The sequence below is a fragment of the Beta vulgaris genome, chromosome 5 (assembly GCF_026745355.1).
Source record: "Beta vulgaris subsp. vulgaris cultivar EL10 chromosome 5, EL10.2, whole genome shotgun sequence".
NCBI lineage: Eukaryota > Viridiplantae > Streptophyta > Magnoliopsida > Caryophyllales > Amaranthaceae > Beta > Beta vulgaris.
The window spans coordinates 46,906,406-46,928,695 of NC_079206.1; the positions used below are offsets into that span (position 1 = coordinate 46,906,406).

The window sequence follows — 22,290 nt, forward strand, 5'->3', positions numbered from 1 at the left end:
TCCTAATTTTTTACCTTCCATTATTTCCATTCAAGTAACAAAAATTATTTTTTTGTGGTAATAGTTACCACTCCATTTCCATTCCAAGGCATGAATCAAACACTCAATAAGTCTATTGAGTTTTGTTACCAATTGACTCCTCTATTTCATAATATTCTCTTTCCATTCCATGACTTGAACCAAATATGCTCTAAATCTAATTACAACTTCAATCAGTATATAACAACACAAGTAGACTTAATATCAACACGAGAGAAAGATACAAATGTTTTCTAGGATTCTGATTTATTGCTAAATAAATAAAAAGAAGAATAAAAGCAACACGAGTAGACTTAAGAGTAACAAGAGAGGAAGATATATATGTTTCTAGGATTTTGATTCATTGCTAAGCAAATAAGGAAAATAGAAGCTTCAAAATTGTAATTTGATTTTCCATTTAATATATTCACATCAAAATGAATTCTTTTGAGTTTGACATAGATGGCAGTTATCAATTTTCTTATACCCTTTATAAGTTTTCTTGAAAAACTTAGTATCAAATTCTAAACGAGATTAAAAAGGCAGAAAATAAAAATTGAAGAGTCGGGAAGGGACGAGGACTGACCGTCACATAATATCTATACTAATATATTAAAAGGCGTGCGTAAATCAGGAACGGTGCCACGTGGCGCTCTCCCTAGGGAGTTTTAGTTCATGTAATCCATGTATAATGAAAAAAAATTAGAAATTGCATAGTATAGGTTTTGATCCTGTGACCTCAAGTTCATGTACTAAAGTTTTAACCACTAGATCAAGTTGTATTTAGTGATATCATATCAAAGTACAATATTAATAAATGAAAATTTTCTTACCCGTGGAATAGCCCGGGCCTAATAACTAGTTAAAGCTGAAAAAACTGACACGACAATCAATAAGAATTAGATATAAGAATTGGTTAGTGTTGAGTTTCCAACCTTTTGCTCTACAAAGTTCACTTGATATGATACTTGATAGTCTCATCGGATACTTTTCACAAGTAATAAGAGACTTGCATACTTGCGTTTAGCAACCATGATAAGGTTTCGAAGTCCAATTTGTTAGGAGTTTGGGTCTATACGCTCTACCTTCATCATACACTTAACGATACAAGCCCAAACCTACTAGGCCATTTTATACACCTTGTCCAACGACCCAAATAAACCACAAACCCAAAAACGAGCGGCAAATAAAAACAACAAAAATCAAAAGCGGAAAACTGAAATTAGCGGAAGAATAAAGTGGAGAAAAAACTTTTGAACACCGAAAATTCGCAAAAGGAGAAGAAGATGAAGAAGAAAGTGAAAACAGGAGACTATGAGTTCTGCAAATTCTGCAAAATCAATCACAATCAAGGTCGACGCCATAATTTCTTCCCACGCCACACAAATTCTCTCTCCTCTCTTTTCTCTCGCTTCCAACATAAGCTCTCTAACATCAAATTCTCTTTGAAAAACCCTAGCTTTGTATTTTCTTCTCCGGATTCTCGCGATTATCGCCTTTGGTGCATATTTTGCGATTGCGACATTGTTGAATTCGACAGTACTTTCGTCAGGTAATTTGGAAATCACACCCTTTTTTCGGCAATTTTTGACGAGCTTTTGTAATTTTGAACTGGAGTGAGAATTAAATTATGTCTCGATTTCTGTTTTTTTAATTTCATTTCAGTGGTAATGCTATTAAGCATTTAGCGAGTGAGGATCATTTGAAGAATTTGAAGCATTTTCTGTGGAAGTATGGTGGTGACATGAACAAAGTGGATACTTTTAGAATTACAGAGGTTGAGTTAGCTAAGGTATCTAAGGACTAAGTTGTTTAATGTTCTCTTATTGTTGTATTTTAATTTATTGTGCATCTTTTTTCTTTGCCTTCTTTTGTCTACTGAAGTATTTGACTCTATTTTACTGCCTGTTTGCTGTGAATAAGAAGCTGTTTTCTAGGAAGTTAATTATACTGTTTCTATTTAATTTTTGTTGGCAGTGTATTAAGGGGTTGTATGACTAATACTCTCTTTCCTTGCTCTGTATCTGATAATTCAGATAACTTCGTTACATTGGAAAGGAAGATTTTTCTTCTTGGGACATTTTAAGATTGCTTTGTAAAGAAACACCCTTTGAGAAGGAGGGATTTGGCATTAAGTATCAAGTGTACGTATTTCCGTTGGCATTCAAATCTTATCCTCAATTTTAAGGAGTATTTCAATGAAAGTCTAATTTCTGTGGGGTATGAGAAAGAGTGTTTCATACTAGGGAATCAATGTTATGCTTGTGTTTTTATGAGAAATTATCTGTCAGTACAGATATTTGCAAAGGAGCCTAATTATGTCACATGGCCAATTCTAGGCTACAGAGATCTTTTGTTCTTTCAACAGTTTTTTCTCCACTTTTTCTATTTTACTACAATTTTTTTACCCCATATCCAAAATATAAGGGACAAGTAGCTTCATTGACACCAACTACATCTTTGGTGGAGTGTACAACACCAGGCGGAGTGTACTAGAAAACACCAACCATAATGATAGGTGTGCTCAATGACATATTGTTGTATCTTCTATTAGATCTCGGTGAAGTTTCAGTCTCATTTTCCTTCTCAGCTTTTGACCTAAAACAAAGGAAATTAGCCATTTTCACACATCTGTTATATCCCTTCTTACCACCAACCAATCACCCACCAAGCCCAACCACCTTCAGATCCAATGATAAAATGTTGTAGGGGTGGTCGAGTAGGGGAATTTCAGGTAAGGGAAGCAGCAAGTTGGTGTGTGGTTGGCTGTGAAAGGGTTGCTTGAAAGGTGGGCTTGGTGGGTGGTTAGTGTGAGTGGGTTTAGTGGATGGTTTATGTGGTCGTAGGGAGGAATATCATCATGTTTAATTTAAACAAGTAATGTTTCTAACTAGGCCTAAAGCTATAAACAAAAAAAGGGAGATAGATAGATTGATTCGCTAGAGTCCAAAAGGAACATATGGTGATGCGTCACTGAGCGCACTGAATATTTTAGTTGGTGCTCTCTGGTACACCCCACTATGGTTTTTGATATTGAGGCCAATTATTCTTCCTTATTTTTATGTTTCTTTTTCCTTCCGATCCATCCTCTCCCCACTATCCTTTTCTCTCTAATGTTTCATGCAAGAAACTAAACAGCAAAAACTAATGTACAATTGTGTTTTTCCCCACAAAATGTGTTTTCTTGAACCGAAACGAGTCTTAGTGGAAAAAATTTGCTTGAATTTCAGAGAAATATTTTTGGGAGACCTCCCTTCAAGTTGCAACTATTTCTAGTTATGCTCCCCGTCTCATATTAATTTATACAATTTGACCGGCATAGAGTTTTAGGAGCTTTATTTGACTTTTTATTGGTCTTATAATGTAATTAGTAGATTGTGGGGTTTCAAATTTTTGAAGTAAAAGTGTGAGGGATGTTTCTTTGTTATTGTTGGGTTTCCCATAAAGAGAGAGAAATAATATTAAATTGATGGGATCATGCTATTTTTGAAGTGTATCAATTAATGTGGGTCAGATGAAATAGGAAGTGTAGTAGTTATTATGGGCCGGAGGGAGTATATGAGAGATCAATACATTTTCATAATAGAAAGAGCACAGTTAGCACAATTCTTGTTGATTAGTCCTTATTTTTGTATGACTTGCTCTGCTGAGGATTTCTCTTGTTTTGATTAGTCAAAATTACTTGATGACTTTCCGAGTGGACAAACCTATTATCTAATACTATTTACTAGACTTATTATACCTTAATGATGAACATAAACACATTATTTGTGATATGTGGAAAGATGATAGATTTTGGGGTTTAGAAGATAACCTATCTTCAAAGCTAAGCTCTGCTAAGTGTCAAAAAAGTATGAAACATATGGGCTGGTGTTAATCCGTCTGGTGGTAACCCTACTCCATATAGGTGATCCATTTTAAATGATTGCTTGGTGACATTTCAAATTGCTTTCGTAGTATAAAACACTACTTTCTAGTGAATGTATTGTTATACACTCTTGATAGCAGGTACCACTCTCGTCAAGCGATTTGAAGGAAGCAAAGAAGAGAAAACTAATCAATCAACACAATTTGACAAATTTTCCAGAAGAAAGATTTTCAATGTATCCTCTATTACTTGTTAGTGATGATTAGTGTAATGTTGTCAACAATGACACTGATTCAGTGTTAAGAGGCTAAGCATGTTAATGTCGTTAATTGGATTGTCCAGCTGTCAAATTAAAAATAATAAGGAAAGCATCTTCACCGAACTCGTATTATACTAATATGTAATGTAGACAATAGTCTTGTCTGGACTCATCACTAATTATGTGATACGGTAGTAATGCAGACCATTAATCGACTTAGATATTATGTCTTAGAAGTTTTAGGACTGCAAGGAAAGAAGAATTCTTTGCAAAGCACATACTACCTGAAATATCTGTATGATTTATCTTGTAAAATATTGGATTTCAGATCTGGTAACTGTAGTGGCTTCATTTTAAGACGGAAATATCAGCTCATCTTATCTTAAAAATAATGGACCTAGTTTATAATCGTGGAGAACAGTAATGTACAATTGTACATGATGCAGGCTTATGACAAAGAACTTCTAGTGGTAAAATTGTTACAGTAAATTTTGTGATTTGGCACCTATGAACTTTTGTATCTTTTGCTGCAATTATGCAAACAAGGGTTCAACAATTTTGGCTCTTTTCCCCCCTTCTGGGTTGGTTCTATTAATGATAAGTTTATGCAAATTTCATGAGATGGAGCCACTGAAACACTCCCGTCCACCCCAAAACCTTTTGGTTTTTCTTCTTCTTCTTATCCTCATGTGGACATCGATGGGATATTTGTTTCTTTGATATTATGTTTCTTGCTTGCATTTGTGTTTGTGCGTGTGTGTGTGTGTGGGGTGGGTGTTTCCAGTCTTCACACTGAAATTTGGATTATGACTTATCATATCACATAGTTGCATAAGACGTAGGCAAAAGCGACACCTCTGTAACCCTTTGTCACAAAAAGGAGGGATAGGGACAAATTGAGTTTGCTCTTTTATTTAAGAGTCCCTGATCTGCTTTACTAATATAATGGTTCTCTTCCAGTAAATTTCTCACTACAGTATGGTCAGATATATTTACCTATTCCTTTGTGTTTAGAATATAATGTTTTATGTCTTTTACTTTTAGTCTCATAGCTTTCTACCTGCTGGCGTGTTTTCTGATGCATCTATTCCATTTGTTCTGCAGTGGGAAAGGAGGTGTGAAGTACTGAAGAAGGATGCTGCATCATCAAGCGAGATTTATCATGGATCTTCACATGGGAATTCGGATGATATCCAAACAAACTATGAAATCATAAATAATTTCTACAATAACAATATTCACATTCTTGAATCAAATCTCTCAAAAGATGTTATGCCTTTACAATATGCTACAAATGAGAATTACCAGGTACATCTTTCAGATATCTCAGTCGCTGGTAAAGTTGGTTCTCTCTTATGTGATCTGGGTTCGTATACGCCTTCCAGGAGTTTGACATGCATGAGTATGCTTACTTCAGACTTTGTACATCATTTTCATCTTATTGTTCTACTTCTGTTAATACTTACGTTGTTTATATGGAGATCTGAAAAATATTATGTTTGCTATATTTCATGTCAGGCCAAAGTAGGCAACAATCCCTCACCGCTAGCGCGATGAAATTCTCGGCTGATAGTCTTGTCAAAACAGAAGTAAGCTTGGTCACCTATAATGCCTTTGTGTGGTTAGCTTTAGTTTATTGAGCATTTATTGTTTAGTTTCTAAATTTCATGGGTTTGATATTTTAAGATGTGTCTGACACTTTTTTATGCACCTCTAACTCTCCTCTCTCCCAAAAAGGAAGAAGGTGATGAATGGAGGGAGAAAGGAGGAGGATAACGAGTGATACATAAATTGAATGAACCTTGCGTAGTTTTGATGCATCCTTAAAAGCTGACTTGTGTCTGTATCATTTTAATTGGTAGCTCTTGCCTCAATCACCTTTAATGTGGCAATTAGTAGGATGAAGGACACATCCTTTAAGTGCCCGAGGGAGAATAAGGAGAAATGTAAGACTTTGGGAAACCTTGACCTTTCACTAATCCTTGGAAAACTCTAAAACTTGGGAGATAGCTCGATTCTATTGAGATTGAACCCCTAATCTTATTGCTGGAACTTAGGGGCATCTGGGATTTTAAGAGGAAAGAAAAAGGGTTACAAGAAGAATGGGAGGGTTTATCCTTTGATCTTTTAAGTTGTTTGTTTCAATATATTAAAGGGAAACCATAATATTTCCACCAGCATAACTTTTCCGCTATATCCACCACCACCCTTACCTATAAAATTTCACCTCTGACGCCCTTCCTACCCCATCGCCACTCCCTTCCCCTTTCCTTCACTGCCGCCTCCTTTCACCTCAAGGTAATCTCTCTTGCAGATCTAGGTTGTTTCGGGTGGGATGGTTGCCATTCTTTGGCTGAGGGTGGTGTTTTCGGGTGATAAGATGGTTGTTTGGGTGGTTGCACTGGGATTTCGGCGGCTCATGTGTTGTTTTTGAGTGGTTTGGTGGTGTTTTCGCGTGTTGGCCTTGGGTTATGGTGGGTCTTGCGGTGTTTTCAGGTTTTATACTCCGATTAGGCGGTTACGGTGGTCGCACACTCGCACGATTGTTTCTGGTGGATGGGCTAGGGTTTTGGGTGGTGGGGTGGTGTTTTGGGGTGGAGAAGTGGTGGTTTTGGGTGTAGAAGTAGTGGTTTTGGGTGGAGAGGTGGTGTATTCTGTTGAGGTGTGGTGGTTATGGTGGCCAAGTAGTGGTGGTCATGGTGACCATGGAGTTAGAGGAGAGAAAGGGTAAGTGAATCCCTTGGGGGGTCGAGGAATCGATCTAAAGAAGCTTGGGGGTAACCATGAGGTAAAGGGAATGATTGAATGGACCAAACAAACAAGTAAGGGAATCAACTTACTTGATTCCCTTTTCATTTCTTGTAATACCCAAACCAAAGAGTGCTGAAATCCTGGTCTAAGTATTGCACTCATTGGTCTAGACTGAAACGTGAACATGACTGCTTATATTTTGGTCCTCAAAGTTGCATGTGGATCCTAGTTATGGGCTTTATAAACATAGATTTATTCTGTTTGAATGTGTTTTGATATTATTTTGGTTTTACTTTGAACATTTTGAGGATGACAAAAATCGAGTGTGTGTTTGTGACTGTATAAACTATAAAGTATAAAATATATAGGCCCAAATTGGGTAGATAGAGTTGGCAAGGATATTTACTAGTCCGTATTTATAGCTTGGAGCAGATTGTGTCTCATCGTGCAAAATTCAAATGGTCTGCATAGTATAGTTTATAGTGAAAGGTTGGCAAATATCGTAGTTTAAGAAAGTGCAGGGGCCTATATGAAATGCGCAAGGTGGAGGCATGCATCTGTTGCCTGCAGCCTGCACCGGCGTACCTTTACATTTTCTTATATCTCTTAAATACTTTCAGTAAAAAGCTCCTATTTTGAGTAAAATTCAACGAGGGAAAACAAAGGCTTCTGTAACTTCAGCCGTAAGGTCACCCTATAATTTATTGCTAATTTGAAAGCATAGAAAGAAGAGAAGGGGGGAGGGGGGGTTCACATCAATGCCTCACTTGTTAGAGGGACCTCATCTTCCTAGCTCATGATAAAAACTAATAGGAGAAAAACATAAAAAAGGGCCACTATTGTACATCGTAATTGTTGAAGGGTAAGGGAAAGAAAGAAAAAGATTTTAGAACTGGTGTAGATCGAAAAAAGGAAAAAGGAAGAACTGAAAAAACAATAATATAGGATTATGAAGAGAGTCAAAGAGAAGATCAAAGAAAGATAGAGAGATTAGAAGAGTTTTAACGACTTGTTCCCCTCCAGCACTAAGTGCCGCAAGCACTGAAGCAGACTGATGTGCAGAATTGCTTGTTCTCTAGTCGCTTGCAAATTAGGTTATCTTCTTTGTGAGATTAGGTTTTATATTATGTTAGATTGAAGCAATTTTATGGAATTTCTAACTCTTCTCTCTGTCACCTATAGGCATAAAAGCACCAAGGTGCTGTACCTTGTGCCTTGCAATGGGAGGGTAGAATCCAGCGAGATAGAAACGGGTCTGTCGAACGTTGTTACGCCTATTGGTTTAGGATGCGACTGGACCCAATGTCTTCTTGTGCTTCTTGCCTAGTGCACTTGAATATATTAAAATTTATGTTAGAATATATTAGTAGAAGTAATCAGGTAGTATTCAAGTGCACTAGGCGAGAATTATTCTGGTAGTACCGTGACCATATTTTCTACTAATACATCCTTAGTTTCTTTTTAATCCACATCTTGTACTTCAACACTATTCACATAATTCACTTGTCCATCTTATGTGGTTTCCTCATAAGCATAAACAGTCATGTAGATTCTTCTCAACATATATTTTCAACATATCATCTTTCTATAATTTGAGCTTATTCATAACTAAATTTATCAATGTTCAAACTTGTGCATTGGCAAGCATGAAAGTTAAACTGTGTGGATTAAATGGAAACAGAGGTAGTATGTAAAAATAAATGTCAATATATACTCCTCCGTCGCGGAATAGTTTGAACACTTCAATTTTTGACATGGACCCACTATTACTACATTATTTCTTTTATTCTCCTTTGGTCCACAATATACGTTTATCAATAAGAAATTACCCAACTTTTGCTCTTCTCCAATAAAAAAAAAAATACTCCACCAACTCCTATCACATCTATTTTTTAAATAAAATAACATTTGATAACAGTTTATCACCTTAAATTATGTGTCTCGACAAGTGTTCAGACGGAGGGAGTAAGATGCTAGATTTGTCTCTATGTCAATTTTCAAATGTTTATAAAATTTGCTGATAAATAAGTGAAGATATTAATGGTCAAAGTTGTGCATTAGCATGTATTAAGGTCGAACTATATTATAAAATAATGGTAGAATATCACCATCTTTCTTCTAACTTGTGTACTTTAGTTTGTAAGGCAACATATATGGAAACACTTGAAGATTTTGTAATATAACATTTTATTCATATTGTTCTTTGATAAATTTTTCTTCTATTTTTTTCAATTTTGTCTCCAATTTCCAATTAGTACATTGATTCGGTGATGTTTCATGTCAGGTCTGTCAGACTCAAAGCACTGCCAGTAGAGAGCCTACTACTGAGGGTAATCTGTCTTATTTTGGAGATGGATTTTCCAAACTTTTGTCTCATTGTTTGGAAATGCTGCTAGGCCTGCTGTAAAGGATTTGTGACAAATGCTGATAGTTCCTGATTGATCTATGTTACTTCTATATTTTATGCTCTGGTTTTGCTCTTTACAGGTTCTCAGAGTCTCACTCAAATTCCGTTTGGGGGATTGGAGGACATTAAAGGAAATGTTCATTCTGGGGCCCTGCCTCCTTGGCTCGAAGGATTTGAAGCATGTAAAGAAAATGGGCAATCAAGAGGGCCTAGAGCTAATAGTGCTCAAAAGAATAGTAGAAAGACCAACAAATTGAACCCTGAGAGGGTAGGGGCTGCATGGGCAGAGAAAAGGAAATTGGAACTCGAGATGGAGAAGAGAGGAGAGATAGTTGCTAATGTTTCCGATGCTAATTGGCTTCCAAACTTTGGTAGGGTGTGGCAATCAGGTAGCCGAAAGGAATCCATGAAAGAATTCAAGAAGCAAACGAAAAACGGGCCCAAAGCTGAAAAGGAAGTTAAGTCTGAGATCAAGTTACAACCTTATATCAGCAAATCGATGGTAAGTTCCGTGCTTGATTATCATTCCTTTTGTAATGGCTGTGTACTTTCAACATTTCATTCTCTTTAACCTCTTTATAGTGTTCTCAGTAAACTAATGTGTGACTCCTTCGTTGATTCATTGTATATCTTCAGCTCTCCATTCTTCTTATGGGTAATAAAGCAACTCTGAATTTTAAATTGACTGAGTTTCTGGAATCTGATTTTGGTGACCAGGTACTAGCGAGTAGTGACTTTGTTAATTAGGGGGGTAACCTTTATATAGGGTATCCTGCAGGCTACAACTACAATTGTGGTTCTCTGAAATGGGCTGTAGAAAATGAAAGCTTAGTTTCTCTGGTCTTTTCGAACATCTAGTAAATCCGATTAACCCCTACCCAGTGTGTCCATGGGTTTTTGTTTAGAATAAAGAGGTAATGCTTGGATGATTAGAATTTGGTTTCCTTGTCTGGTCATTGTGGTTCAGCTGTATTTGGATTTTCATCGATTAGCTTAGTATGAATAAGCCATTCATATTATTTTGAGTAATTTCTGGGGGATTTCTTCAGTTAGTGTTAATATGAGTTCTGGTCAGAAGGGGGTTATCTTAATTTCGGTATACTCAAAGTCTACTCTAAGTAATTTGGATGAGATAATTGGGTTCTAGTCAATTGTTTCAGGTCCATGTGGAACTGCTACAGTATACTTACTATCATGTTTTGTATTTGTTAAGTCACCTAGTCTATATGTTGCATAAATAAGTGTCGAGGTTCATTATATCCGGACATGATTACCCTATCCTAGCATTGGACACCAATGAGGGGACACATCATTTTATGTATAACATATGTTCTAATAGAAGACTGTTCTGTTGCATTTCTTCTTGAAATACATCTAATTGTCTGGTAGTTTTGGTTAAAATTCTTACTTGAAGCCCATATTCAAGCACATCTCACGTCACTTTCTCTTTGCTTTCCATTTATGTTTATTGTTGTTCTCTACAAATATGTGGATGGAATTAATGAGGTGTTTCGAAGAAAATGTAACTGTTGGTAAGGGTTCTGTACTCATATGCTTATCAGAGTGCTGAGTGCGCTAAACGGGTGTTTAATATAAATAGTAGAGTCAAATTGACAGCCTTTCTTATTCAACATTAACATTATCCTCAGTGACAAATAGTATACCCATTAGACCCCATGTAATATAGCCATTTGGTGCTTCACGTTAGATAAGAAGTGGAAATACGGCATAGTCAATGAGCAATTTCGGTTTGGTCCATCATAATATTTTATTTTCGGTATTTTTATCTTTAGGTGAGTGAGTAATAATATTGTCAAATGAGAAAACGATGCATCCTTAGAGTTTTAAGCATGGAACTGAAAACTCTCCCGTTCCTTTACAGAACGACCATTCTGTAACGGATTTTAGATTTGTTGTTCCACGAAATCCCGTTTTGGAACGCCATAATAAAAATCACATACTTCTCGTTGCGTTGTCCATTCCGTAATGCGAACCACCGTGTTAGAACGCTTTTATCCTCGTTACATCCATTCTTTTCAAACATTGGCCAATAATATTTTATGATTTAATTACATAGCTGATAAAACATGATATTCTGATAGGTTTCATCATATTATGTTGTCATAAGACTTCACAAACTAAAATAATGCAAATAAGGTTAGAACATATTAATGTTGTTTTTTTTAAAATTCATGTAGCGTTTGCCGCGAAACGTTCTATTTCCCCGTTATAAGCGGTTCCTGCGACCGTTCCTTCGAACGTGTCCGTGACTGCGTCTTTTTTCCTTGGTTCTAAGTGTAGGAAAACCTTCTAGTAAGGACCCCCCATCACTAAAGAACTTAGCTATATAGGCCACAATCGGCTAGGTCAACAAAGTTTGGGGGCTTCAAACCACTCAAAATCCTTCCTACTAATTTTCTTGCTAAGTAGTGTTATCCCATCCTAATCTTTATTTTCTAATTTGCTAGTCCCTTATAATCAACTAAAAAAACTTGAATGGACTTAATGCATAGTAAGTGCACTAGGTATCTTATGTTAATAAGTTTTTATTTTATATATAGTCAGTTTTTATATGATATAATCACCTTGGTTATAGTCAATTTATCTATGTTATAGCCAGTTTGTATGATATAGCCAGTTTTCTGTGCCATAGTCAGTTTTTGTGTGATGTGATTGGTTTGGATTCATCATTATTATTTATGACTTGAAATCTGGTGAATGGCATAAGACTAACCTTGAATGCACATATCTCTCAATCTATAAATGGTTTTAATGTGATTCAAATTGGAGGTAATAGCTTGTTCCAAGAGTTTTCCAAATATAGGTCATATGCTAAGAAACGAGAAAGTTATGAATGTTTTACGAAGAATTGACGAAACTATTTCCTCTCGCACCCGATCGGGCGGATTTCGCACGACCCGGTCGGGAGGAGCGCCGGTTTTTGCGGTACACGTGTTTTTCGGTATTTTTTCGTTTTAGAGTTATTTTTTAGGATTTGTACGGGGTTCCTTATGATTATAAAAGGGCTTCCTGGTGTTCATTATTATAAACACAACTTATGAAACACTTTTAGCCTCTAGATTTTAGGACTCTTTGTATTATTCTCTCTGATTTTCTCCATTATAGTGAAGGAGCTTTAATCCCCCACCTGTGCACGTAGGTCAAATTTGACTGAACCACGTAAATCCTTGTGTTCTTTGTTTGTTCATTTTTATAGTTTTCTCACTTTATTGATTTTCTGTTCCGTATTAATCAAACTACAACACCTTGTTTTCTAACAAATTGGTATCAAGAGCTTGGTTGTTTAAGATCTTAGGTGTTTATAGAACAAGTTTGATTTTTTTATTATATCAATGAAATTCAATATTGAGAAATTTGATATGCAAATAAATTTAGCCTATGGCAATTAAAGATGAAAGCCATCCTGGTTAAAAGTGGTTGTTACAAGGCTCTGGTATGTGCATCCAAAAAGCCTTCGGGTATGACGGATGATCAGTGGGAGGATATGGATTTGAAAGCACTCTCATAGATTCATTTAAGTCTATCTAATGAAGTTTTGAGAAATGTTGCCAAAGAGATGATTGTTGTTGGTTTGGGGTTGAAGTTGGAGTCACTTTATATGACAAATTTTGCGATCAACCGGTTGGTCTACTACTAAAATCTAGACTTCATGATCTCCATATAGAAGAAGGTAAACCGCTTGAATCTCATTTAGATGAATTCTTCTCTATAATTGTGGATTTGCAAAACATCGATGTTGAGATTGATTATGAGGATATGGCTATTAGGTTGTTGTGTTCTTTACCACCTTTGTATGAGCACTTTCGAGATACCTTATTATATGGTAAAGATGATTTGAGTTTGGAGGATGTTAAGGAGGCCTTAACTCAGAGAGATTTAATTGATAATAAATTGGTTAATAAATCTAATAATTTTGCTCACACAAATGCTTTGGTTGCTCATGGTAGAAAGAATTATGGCAAAATCTGTAACTATTGGCATGTGAAGGGTCATATTAAATTTGAGTGTTGGAAATTAATGAAGAAAAATGGAGAAAGGTCCAATGATGCTCAATCTGCAAATATTGTCGACGCTGTTCTTGATGATGATCTTGCACTTTAGGGTTACTTGGGGTTGCGGTTTTTACGATCTTTTTATGTTTGGTGTCCCTAGATCTCTTGGTAAGATGAGAAATCGTATAGATTTTCTTTTTTTGGAGTCTATGATAGATTGTTTTTGAGTTTGTAATAAAGTAGCAATTTTGGTTATGCATTAGATTTTGTTCTAGTTATACTATTTTTAATCTCAAATTTGGTACTTTTGTGTTTATTAAGTACAATTGCGACTTGGAAATTATTGTTGTCATTCAGTTTCTAGAATTGTCTTTGTGTTTGTTGTTGAGATGAAGAAGTGTTTGAAGAGAGTTTGGTTAATTTGAGGAAGAATGCTTAGCGTTGGTGACTTTATACTCTCGATCTAGGCCATGTGATGGTTTTGTATACGGATTTTGTGTTCGAAGACGCACCGGTACACAATTATAGAAGATCTTCGTTTTTTTGGATTGCCTACAATGGGTAGGTTTATGGAATTTTGTTTAAGGTGGAGGTTCTATGGTGTTTTGGTTGAGCATCACTTCTTGGTTTTCAGTTCAAGCTAAATTTGAATGCACATATCTCTCAATCTATAAATGGTTTTAATGTGATTCAAATTGGAGGTAATAGCTTGTTCCAAGAGCTTTCCAACGATAGATCATATCCCCTGAAACGAGAAAGTTATGAAGGTTTTACGAAGAACTGACGAAATTGCTTCCTCTCGCGCCCGATCGGGCGGAGCGCCGGTTTTTGTGGTATACGTGTTTTTCGGTATTTTTCTCGTTTTAGAGTTATCTTTTAGGGTTTGTACGGGGTTCCTTATGATTATAAAAGGGCTTCCTGGTGTTCATTATTATAAACACAACTTATGAAACACTTTTAGCCTCTAGATTTTAGGACTCCTTGTATTATGTTTTTCGATTTTCTCTATTATAGTGAAGAAGCTCTAATTTCCCACCTGTCGATGTAAGTCAAATTTGACTGAACCATGTAAATCTTTGTGTTCTTTGTTTGTTCATCTTTATAGTTTTCTCACCTTTATCATTTCATTGATTTTCTGTTCCGCATTAATCAAACTACAACACCTTGTTTGCTAACAATCATAAATTCTTGTGAACCCGGTCCACCTAAAGCTTAAGCCAGAGAATAGTGAATAGTTCAATGCTTATATAAATCAAAAACTTACAGAGCTTGGGTTTGTTGCTAACTTTTAGTATTTTGCTTGATCGATTTTATTCTTATAAAATTGTTTATCCAAAAATCAAAGCAACAAGAGCTCTTCCCTCGCCCCGCGGCCCACCCTGGTGGATGAAATGTTGAATAAATGGAAGTTATAATGGGATTGGAGAAAGTGAGACTTGTGGAGATTTTTTTTATATATTTTTGATCAGCTGCCGCGCTCTATTTCATCTAATTATGATCTTGCACTGCCTTTGCTTTTGGATAATGATTTTTCTTCTCATGTATATGCAGCAGCGACGTACATATGACATTTCCAAAGATGTTCAAAAGACTGGTGATATCTCCTAATATTGTTCAACTGTAGGTAAGGTTTTGTGGATAAATGAGGCTTACAGTGCTTTCTTGGTTCCCAGTGTTATTGATTTATCTTCAGCTGAAGCTGATAAGTCAACCAATCACTTGATAATGTGAAGATGATAGCAGAGGTTTCTATATCCTAGTCTTGAGAGCATGTTGGGTGTAAAGAACTTTTATGAAATATATTGCATCCTCATTCAGAATTCTGTAAAGAACTTAAGTTGGTATGATATTTTGTGATCACATATCTCTTTGATAATTAGACACTGACATCTTCACTTCACAGAAGGGAACCCTGTAGATGTGTCAACTTCCATAGTCTCTTTTGAGTATATCTTTTGTCAAGATGGAGTTATGTTAGGCAGATGAAGTACATTCATACATATCATAGATGCTGTGCTTTATATAACACAAAAGTTGCAAGTGGTCTAACACAGAAATATGGTAAAAATGATATTCAGCAAAAGTTAGATGTTAGATTGAATTCTCAGGCTGTTACACATGTTTGAATACACTTGTATATCATTGCTTATACACTAATGGTCTTGCATGCCTACATTTCTGATAATTTACTATCTCAGAAGTACCTTTCGTGTGATGCATTGGGGTTTCATTTTGTCACTTTTAGGTGGTGGCTAATCTTCCAGACTTCTGTTGACTCCTTTGCAACTTGCAAGTGATAATACTTCCTCTGTTATTTTTAGTTGCACCAATTACCTTTTATGGGTGTTTCTTTTAATTGCACCATTTCCTATTATGGTAAACTTGTTGGACCAAATTTACCTTCCTATCTCTCTTGACTTACCGATTCATCCTATTAAATCATCCAACCTACCCATAGTAATCAAGAGCATTTACATCCATTTTCACCCTCTCCTCTTTTCTTGTTTTTTTTTCCCGAACCAAAAGGTGCAATTAAAAAAATGGAGGAAGTATTAGATAGATAATGCATTGTTTGCTGTGAAGTATGATGCACTGTGCTTGCACGTGTATATTGTTCATAGACATGATCATTTTACCCATAACTAATATAGTGGTAAGACAGATGGAAGAGCCACCTTTTTTATCGTGATCCTTGAGAACAAAAGCTGGCAGAGTGCGATTGTTGACCACCTTTAATCCTGAAATTCCAGTATCTCCCTTTTGATGAGACTATATTTTCTTCACACAGGAACTCCCTTGAGAACCATTTCTCTATCGCCCGATCTACGTCGTGTATCAGTACATTTGTTGTTATATTTCCAGCTCTAGCTATCAAGCTTGATGTGTAGATGGCTGTCATCCTTCCAGGCGCTTCTGGTCCATCACTACTTGGACCATCAACAAGTATCACATCCCATTTGGTTGTATATACCTCATTTGGCAAGTTTGCTAATGCCAACTTGCAAATTGATGTTTCTAGGGGTCTCGAATGAGGAGCACAAGCAACTTCCTCTCTTGCATGTTTTAGCAATTTGTATGCTTCTTTAGCTGTTACATCATAATCGACCTTGTATATTCGGGTGCTGTTTGATCTTCTGATACGTTTTATTCTTTCAGGGGTGTCCTCAAGAATAACAGTCGTTCCTGCAGTGTTAATCTTTACCAAGCGACGGTATTGGGGTTCCCATCCAAAGATTAGAAGGTTGCAGGGTGCTCTCTGAGTGATGATCTTTGATAGAAACTGGTTTTCCTTTTTTGTAATCGGCTTGCTATTTGGAGAAGATGAAGCCTTCATATGAGAGGAAACTCCCCTGCAGCTTGACTCTGAGTAATTGCAGGTCTTTACAAAATCTCCCCACCCATATTGTGGTGAAGAAGAAAATGTGGTGATGGCAAACTTTAGAAGCCTAAAGATGGACATGCAAGCAAGTATAAAAAGAAGTATGTGAAAGAATCTCTTACTTGTGAGATTGATTTGCATTTTTTTCAGCTGCCTATGTTTATGGCTGCCAGAAGAATTAGCTGTTGGTCTCGACGAGACAGGACGGATCTGGAGAGGTTGGCAAGCAAGTGAAGTAGATAATTCTGGAGGCATGGTTTTTCCTTGTAATCTATTCTACTGTAAAAGTAATGTGATATAGCGTCATATGTTCATGATGTGGAACATATGGGGCTTGGAAAATGATGGTTAGTTATGCTGATGGTGAAGCTTTGGTGTTGTTTCTGACGAAGTGACATTGTCTGGCTTCCATTGCAAGGGTTATCTTTTTCTGTTGTCCTTCCTGCCTCCTACCTAACTTGCTGAAGGTGTAATCATATATGTGGGATTCAACCTCTACATCTACAAAACGTAGTTATAGACTTATAGCAGGAAAAAATTGTAAGAGTGAGTCATTATTGTATTGTTATTGTTGCTGAAATTATTGTTGATTGATGTGAGTTTTTAGAACTTTTTCCTTGGGGGTCGGAAAGGAAGCGGTAGAAGGAAAACTGGTTTAACTTGGAACTTTGTTTATCTGATATGTCAGAGTGTGTTGGTTATAATATTTACGTCAAACGGTTGTTGGAAGATGGATTGAAGGTGAAGGCTAAAGAAGATGGTTTTTTTTTAGAATATTATTGCAACTGTGACATCTTTTGTTTTTGGTAGGAAAGAGAAAAGTTAGATTACTTCATGGTTATAATATTACACGATAATTGTCTTCTAAGAAAATAAGAGTTACAAACGGGGGTGGGGGGAATGCAAATATTAGCAAAATTAGGGATAAGATAGACAGATAGCACTATTACCTGTATAACAGTATAAGGCTATTTTACCAAGACTTTTATATAAACAAGTTATTTGCATGGCAGCACCACCTATTATTGTTTGGAGTCATATTTTGGGTTCATGGAGTCCAAAGCTTTTTGTTTCCTCTTCTAATAGACTAAATAGAGTAATGGATAACTAACCCGCGTTGAATTTGCTTACATATAACAATACTCTTGTTTCTTTGCAAACTTACATTTTGCGTCATTGTGACTATGTGAGGCAAGGTTGAGGAGTTTTTGTGTAAACATTGACTTGTGGGTCTCATAAACGACCATGTATCCCCTAAACTATAACGGGTGGTACTATCATATAAATATCACATTAATATGTGGATTTTCATTTTAATTTTAAAAAATGTAAGAAACTTGTTCAAAAAGTAAGCATTTTATTGGGTGGTTTTTAACAAATTTTCCCAAATAATATACAAAAAAACTGTATTGAAGTGTGTCACCATGATAATTAGTTGAGACATTATTTTTCACTTTGATTTGCTTCAGGTATTTGTAATAATAAAATATGTGTCAAGTATATCTAAGATGAAGGTCCAATGGTAAGGGCTTGGTTAACCTGTATTTACCTAAATTTATATGAATTGAACTTGTTATAACTGATTGGACGTGGTCAAAACCTAGTTTTACTTGATGACTGGACCTAATTGGATTTGATCAGGCATAAATCTTTTCTTAAGGTGAAAAGCACCCTTGGCGGGGTGCTACTTGGAGTATTTGTGTTGTAAGACCTAAATCCATATATATGAGCAAATATGCAAATATATCTATAATAGGAAGGTTTTTAAGTGGTTAGAATAAAGTGGTAGCCACTATAATTGCTTAAGTAACACACTTTGGTTTATAAATTTGTCTTCAGGGTTGATTTAAATTGAAAACATCCTCATCTTCTTCCCCAACTTTTTCCCAAACTCCTTAATTCTAAATCTAACATGATTCAATTAATTAATCTTCTCGATTAATTCTCCCGATTCAACTAATTGAAACCACATTTTAATTGTCTCATTTGTTACTCCACAACTTATCCATGACCTAAAGAAAAGAAGAGAGAAAGTAGAATACGTTGTAGAGACCAGAGCACTTTTTTATAATAAAACTAGTTATTAGGCCCGGGCTATGCTCTCGATAAGAAAAAATTTCATTTATTAATATAATACTTTATGATAATAACACTAAATACAACTTAGCCTAGTGATTAGAACTTTAGTATATGTACTTGAGGTCTCGGGATCAAACCCTACACTATGCAATTTCTTAGTTTTTTAATTGTACATGGGTTACATGAACTAAAACTCCCTAGGGAGAGCGCCACGTGGCACAGTTTCTTGTTTTCGCACGCCTTTTATTATATTTGTATAGATGAATGGTTCATATTATAATAAAATGAATGGTTCATATTACACAAGTTACAATTGCGACCATTGTAGAATTATTCATTATTAGTATAACACAAAATTATCATATATAGAAGTAATCAAGTTATGTTTCCCCAATCTATATATCTAATACTCCTCTTCTCCCACCGTTGCATATATCATTTTCCTTTTTTATTTCGGTTCCATTTGGTAGGGTGTAGAATGCATTCTATAAAAAAGAGTTTTCATTTTCCTCTCATTTTTCGTTGTTTGGTTCGGTAAGGGGTGTAAAACAAGTTCTCCATCAAGAGGAAAGAGTTCTTGTATAAGTGAAAATTATTTTCCTTTCAACAAGAAGGAAAAACACATTTTCCTACCTCCTCCTTAACAACCTTTTACTCTTCTCTTATCCATCCTCTCCCTTTCCCTTCTTTTTTTCTTTTTCCCATAATTTTTTTTACACTGAACCAAAAAAAAAATAGCTTTGTAATTAAAATGTTTTACATTAAAAACCATTTTACATTGTTTTAAATCCAACCAAACAAAACCTTTGCCTCGTACATTGTTCCAAGGAAACCCTTCTTTCTCTTCATCTCATCTAATACAGAATGTAAAGTATGATGCTAAAAGACCATTATCATATGAATGCGTTTTCATAACGCATATTCATTGTACACTAATTGTAAAGATTTATCATGCAGCATTGCAAATGTTCCCCCCAAACGCCATAACTCGCCTAACACAAAAGCAAAATCATTAATTTGTTTCCCCAATTGACCCCCCAATAAATCACTTTTTTATTGAAATGCTAAACATCGCGACAAAACTTTTTAAAATCGTCCCGATTCCGTCAAACATTTCCAAGTTTATCTTTCTCTTTTTTTTTTCTTTTTTTTTCCCAAACCACCACCTCCATCCCTACAACCACCCCTCCACCACCCACGAGCAAACCCTCACCCCACCCTCCTTTCACCCCTACTAGCAGCCCCCCACCCATCCCTTGCAACAACCACGAGCAAGCCGCAAAAACCAAAAAAAATACACTCCTCCACAACAGAACGTCGTCGCCAGACGTTTCCACCATGCCAGAAACATCCTAGCTGGACGTTTCGTGGTGGAGGGTAAATTTTTTTCTTTTTGGTTTTTTGGTAGTTGTGCGTGGTTTAGTTGGTGGTTTGTGTGGTTTTATGAGGGAGTTTCGTGATAGTGAGGATGAAAGAAAAAGTTAAAGGAAACTTTAAAAAATTTTGGGAGATGTTTTACAATCTCCCTTCTTTAACAAATGTTTTTTTTTTTTTGCAATGGTGGAAACAAACAAAAAAATAAACAACAAAGAACCTAAGAGAATGGTAGTGGATCCCGAACAAATTGCAGCACAATCCTTCACCAAATTGTGCGGAATATAAACTTGTTCATGATTCACTTTCAAAACAAGAGACCATTGAAATTCTCTTGCAAGCAAAATAATTTGTCGTGGAAGAGTTTTCTTTATCTTGTAGTGCATAAATTATATTGGAGCGGTCCGTATGTGTAACTCAGGAGATATTAATCTCCTTGATGAGCTAGCACTTTCTGTTACAAGTTTGTTAGAAGTTGTTATAATTCAGTTAGTTAGAAGTTAGTTTTCTTCTGCTTAGAACTCCTTGTATAAATAAATCTTTAGGCTGTATTTTTCATTTGATATTTTATGAAATAAAGATTAAGAGTTTCTCAATCTAATCTCTTTGAGATAACTTCTGTTATCTCTTCATGGTATCAGAGCTACACGCTCAAATATTGATCGAGTTCTTCAATTTTTTGATTGTATTCAATCGAATTCTTACAGAAATCAAGATAATTCTTGCTGAAATTCTTCAATTTCTTGATTCAAATCAACGTTTTAGTTGATTATTTCAAAACTTCTTCAATAGAATCAACAAATCTGAGTTGATTTTCTCCAGTTTTTAATCTTCATTTGCAAGATTATTGAATCTCTTGATTCTGAAAATGACAGAAGCTTCTCAAAATTTTGTTTCTCAACCTCATACTACAATGCTAGGATATACAGATAAGTATTTCCTAGGATCAGGAGATCAACCTGATCAACACCTTGGTGCTCATAAGCTTAATGGTGATAATTTTCTCACTTGGAATCGTGGAATTAGATTAGCTTTGGGAGCTAAGAATAAGTTGACATTTATTGATGGAAAAACTCTTAGACCTCCATCTAATTCTGAAGAACTGCAGAAACGGTTAAGGAATGATTACATGATTCAGTCATGGTTACTGAATTCCATGGACAAGGTGATTGCAGAAGGATTTATTCTTCAACAATCTGCCAATCAGTTGTATGAAGAGATCATTGAAAGGTATGGTCAATCTGACGCACCTTTGTTGTTTGAATTACATAAACAATTGTCATCTATCTCTCAAGGTTCTGATTCTATTGTACAATATTATTCTAAACTGAAAAGAGTTTGGGATGAAATACAATTGTTAGATGGATTTCCTGATTGTGAATGTGGTGCTTTAGAGAAATGTTCTTGTGGAATTTTAAAGAAAGTTTTAGCTGCTGATCAGAAACAAAAGTTAATTCAATTGCTTGTTGGATTAGATAGAGGCTATGATTCTGTTACAACAAACATATTAAGTATGGATCCATTACCTAATGTGAATAGAGCATATTACATGCTTTTACAAGTTGAGAGACAGAATAGGCTTAATGTTGAGCAAGAATCTTCACTACAGACCAGTGCATTTGTGTCTATGAGACAACAAGCACCTCAAGGATCTACACTACATGTTAATCCTTCTCAGTATGACAGAAGAGATGGCAAGAGATTCAAGATTGATAAAACTAGTAGAAAATGTGACTATTGCAAGAAAACTGGTGACACTATGGATCAGTGTTTCAAGTTGACTGGTGTGTATCCAGATTGGTTTCTTAATATGAAAAACAAATCTACTGGTGTTACTGCCACAAATGAATTGGCTGCACATGTTGGAGAAATTGGTCATAACACTGAATTTGCTGGCAATACACCTTTAGACATTTCTGGAGGAGGTGTTAATGGTTCTACTCCAGCTACTCAAGTTGATTCTGCTCTTGTCCAAGCTGTTTACAAGGAAATGATGAAGATGGTGAAAGGTCAAGGCACTTCTCCAACTGCTTCAGATTTCAATCATTCAGTGAATTTTGCAGGTATTATATATCACTGCTTCCAATGCTAATTCATTGCCACTTTTGCATGATAAAAAAGCTTGGATTGTAGATACTGGAG

General features: G+C 35.8%; 2 protein-coding genes across 5 annotated transcripts; one reads left to right on the forward strand and one right to left on the reverse strand.

Moving 5' to 3' along the window:
• The first annotated feature begins 1,193 nt into the window (after nt 1-1,193).
• Nucleotides 1,194-17,424, forward strand: LOC104908016 (TITAN-like protein). 4 transcript variants are annotated; one of them, XR_007274259.2, is made up of 9 exons: nt 1,194-1,570; nt 1,684-1,810; nt 5,250-5,547; nt 5,664-5,734; nt 9,181-9,226; nt 9,384-9,805; nt 14,871-14,940; nt 16,105-16,389; nt 16,473-17,424. XR_007274259.2 is itself a non-coding variant. In XM_010697062.4 (8 exons), exons 1-7 carry the CDS (start codon nt 1,305-1,307, stop codon nt 14,922-14,924), a joined length of 1,284 nt encoding a protein of 427 aa, XP_010695364.1. In that variant the 5' UTR covers nt 1,195-1,304; the 3' UTR covers nt 14,925-14,940; nt 16,473-17,424. The 4 variants fall into 4 exon arrangements, 2 of the variants coding, with proteins under 2 accessions (XP_010695364.1, XP_010695362.1); XR_002041436.3 differs by having other exon boundaries at nt 1,195-1,570; nt 14,868-14,940; XM_010697062.4 differs by lacking the exon at nt 16,105-16,389 and having other exon boundaries at nt 1,195-1,570.
• Nucleotides 15,997-16,950, reverse strand: LOC104908044 (glucuronoxylan 4-O-methyltransferase 1). The gene has a single exon (XM_010697094.1). It carries the CDS (start codon nt 16,948-16,950, stop codon nt 15,997-15,999), a length of 954 nt encoding a protein of 317 aa, XP_010695396.1.
• Nucleotides 17,425-22,290: the final 4,866 nt, after the last annotated feature.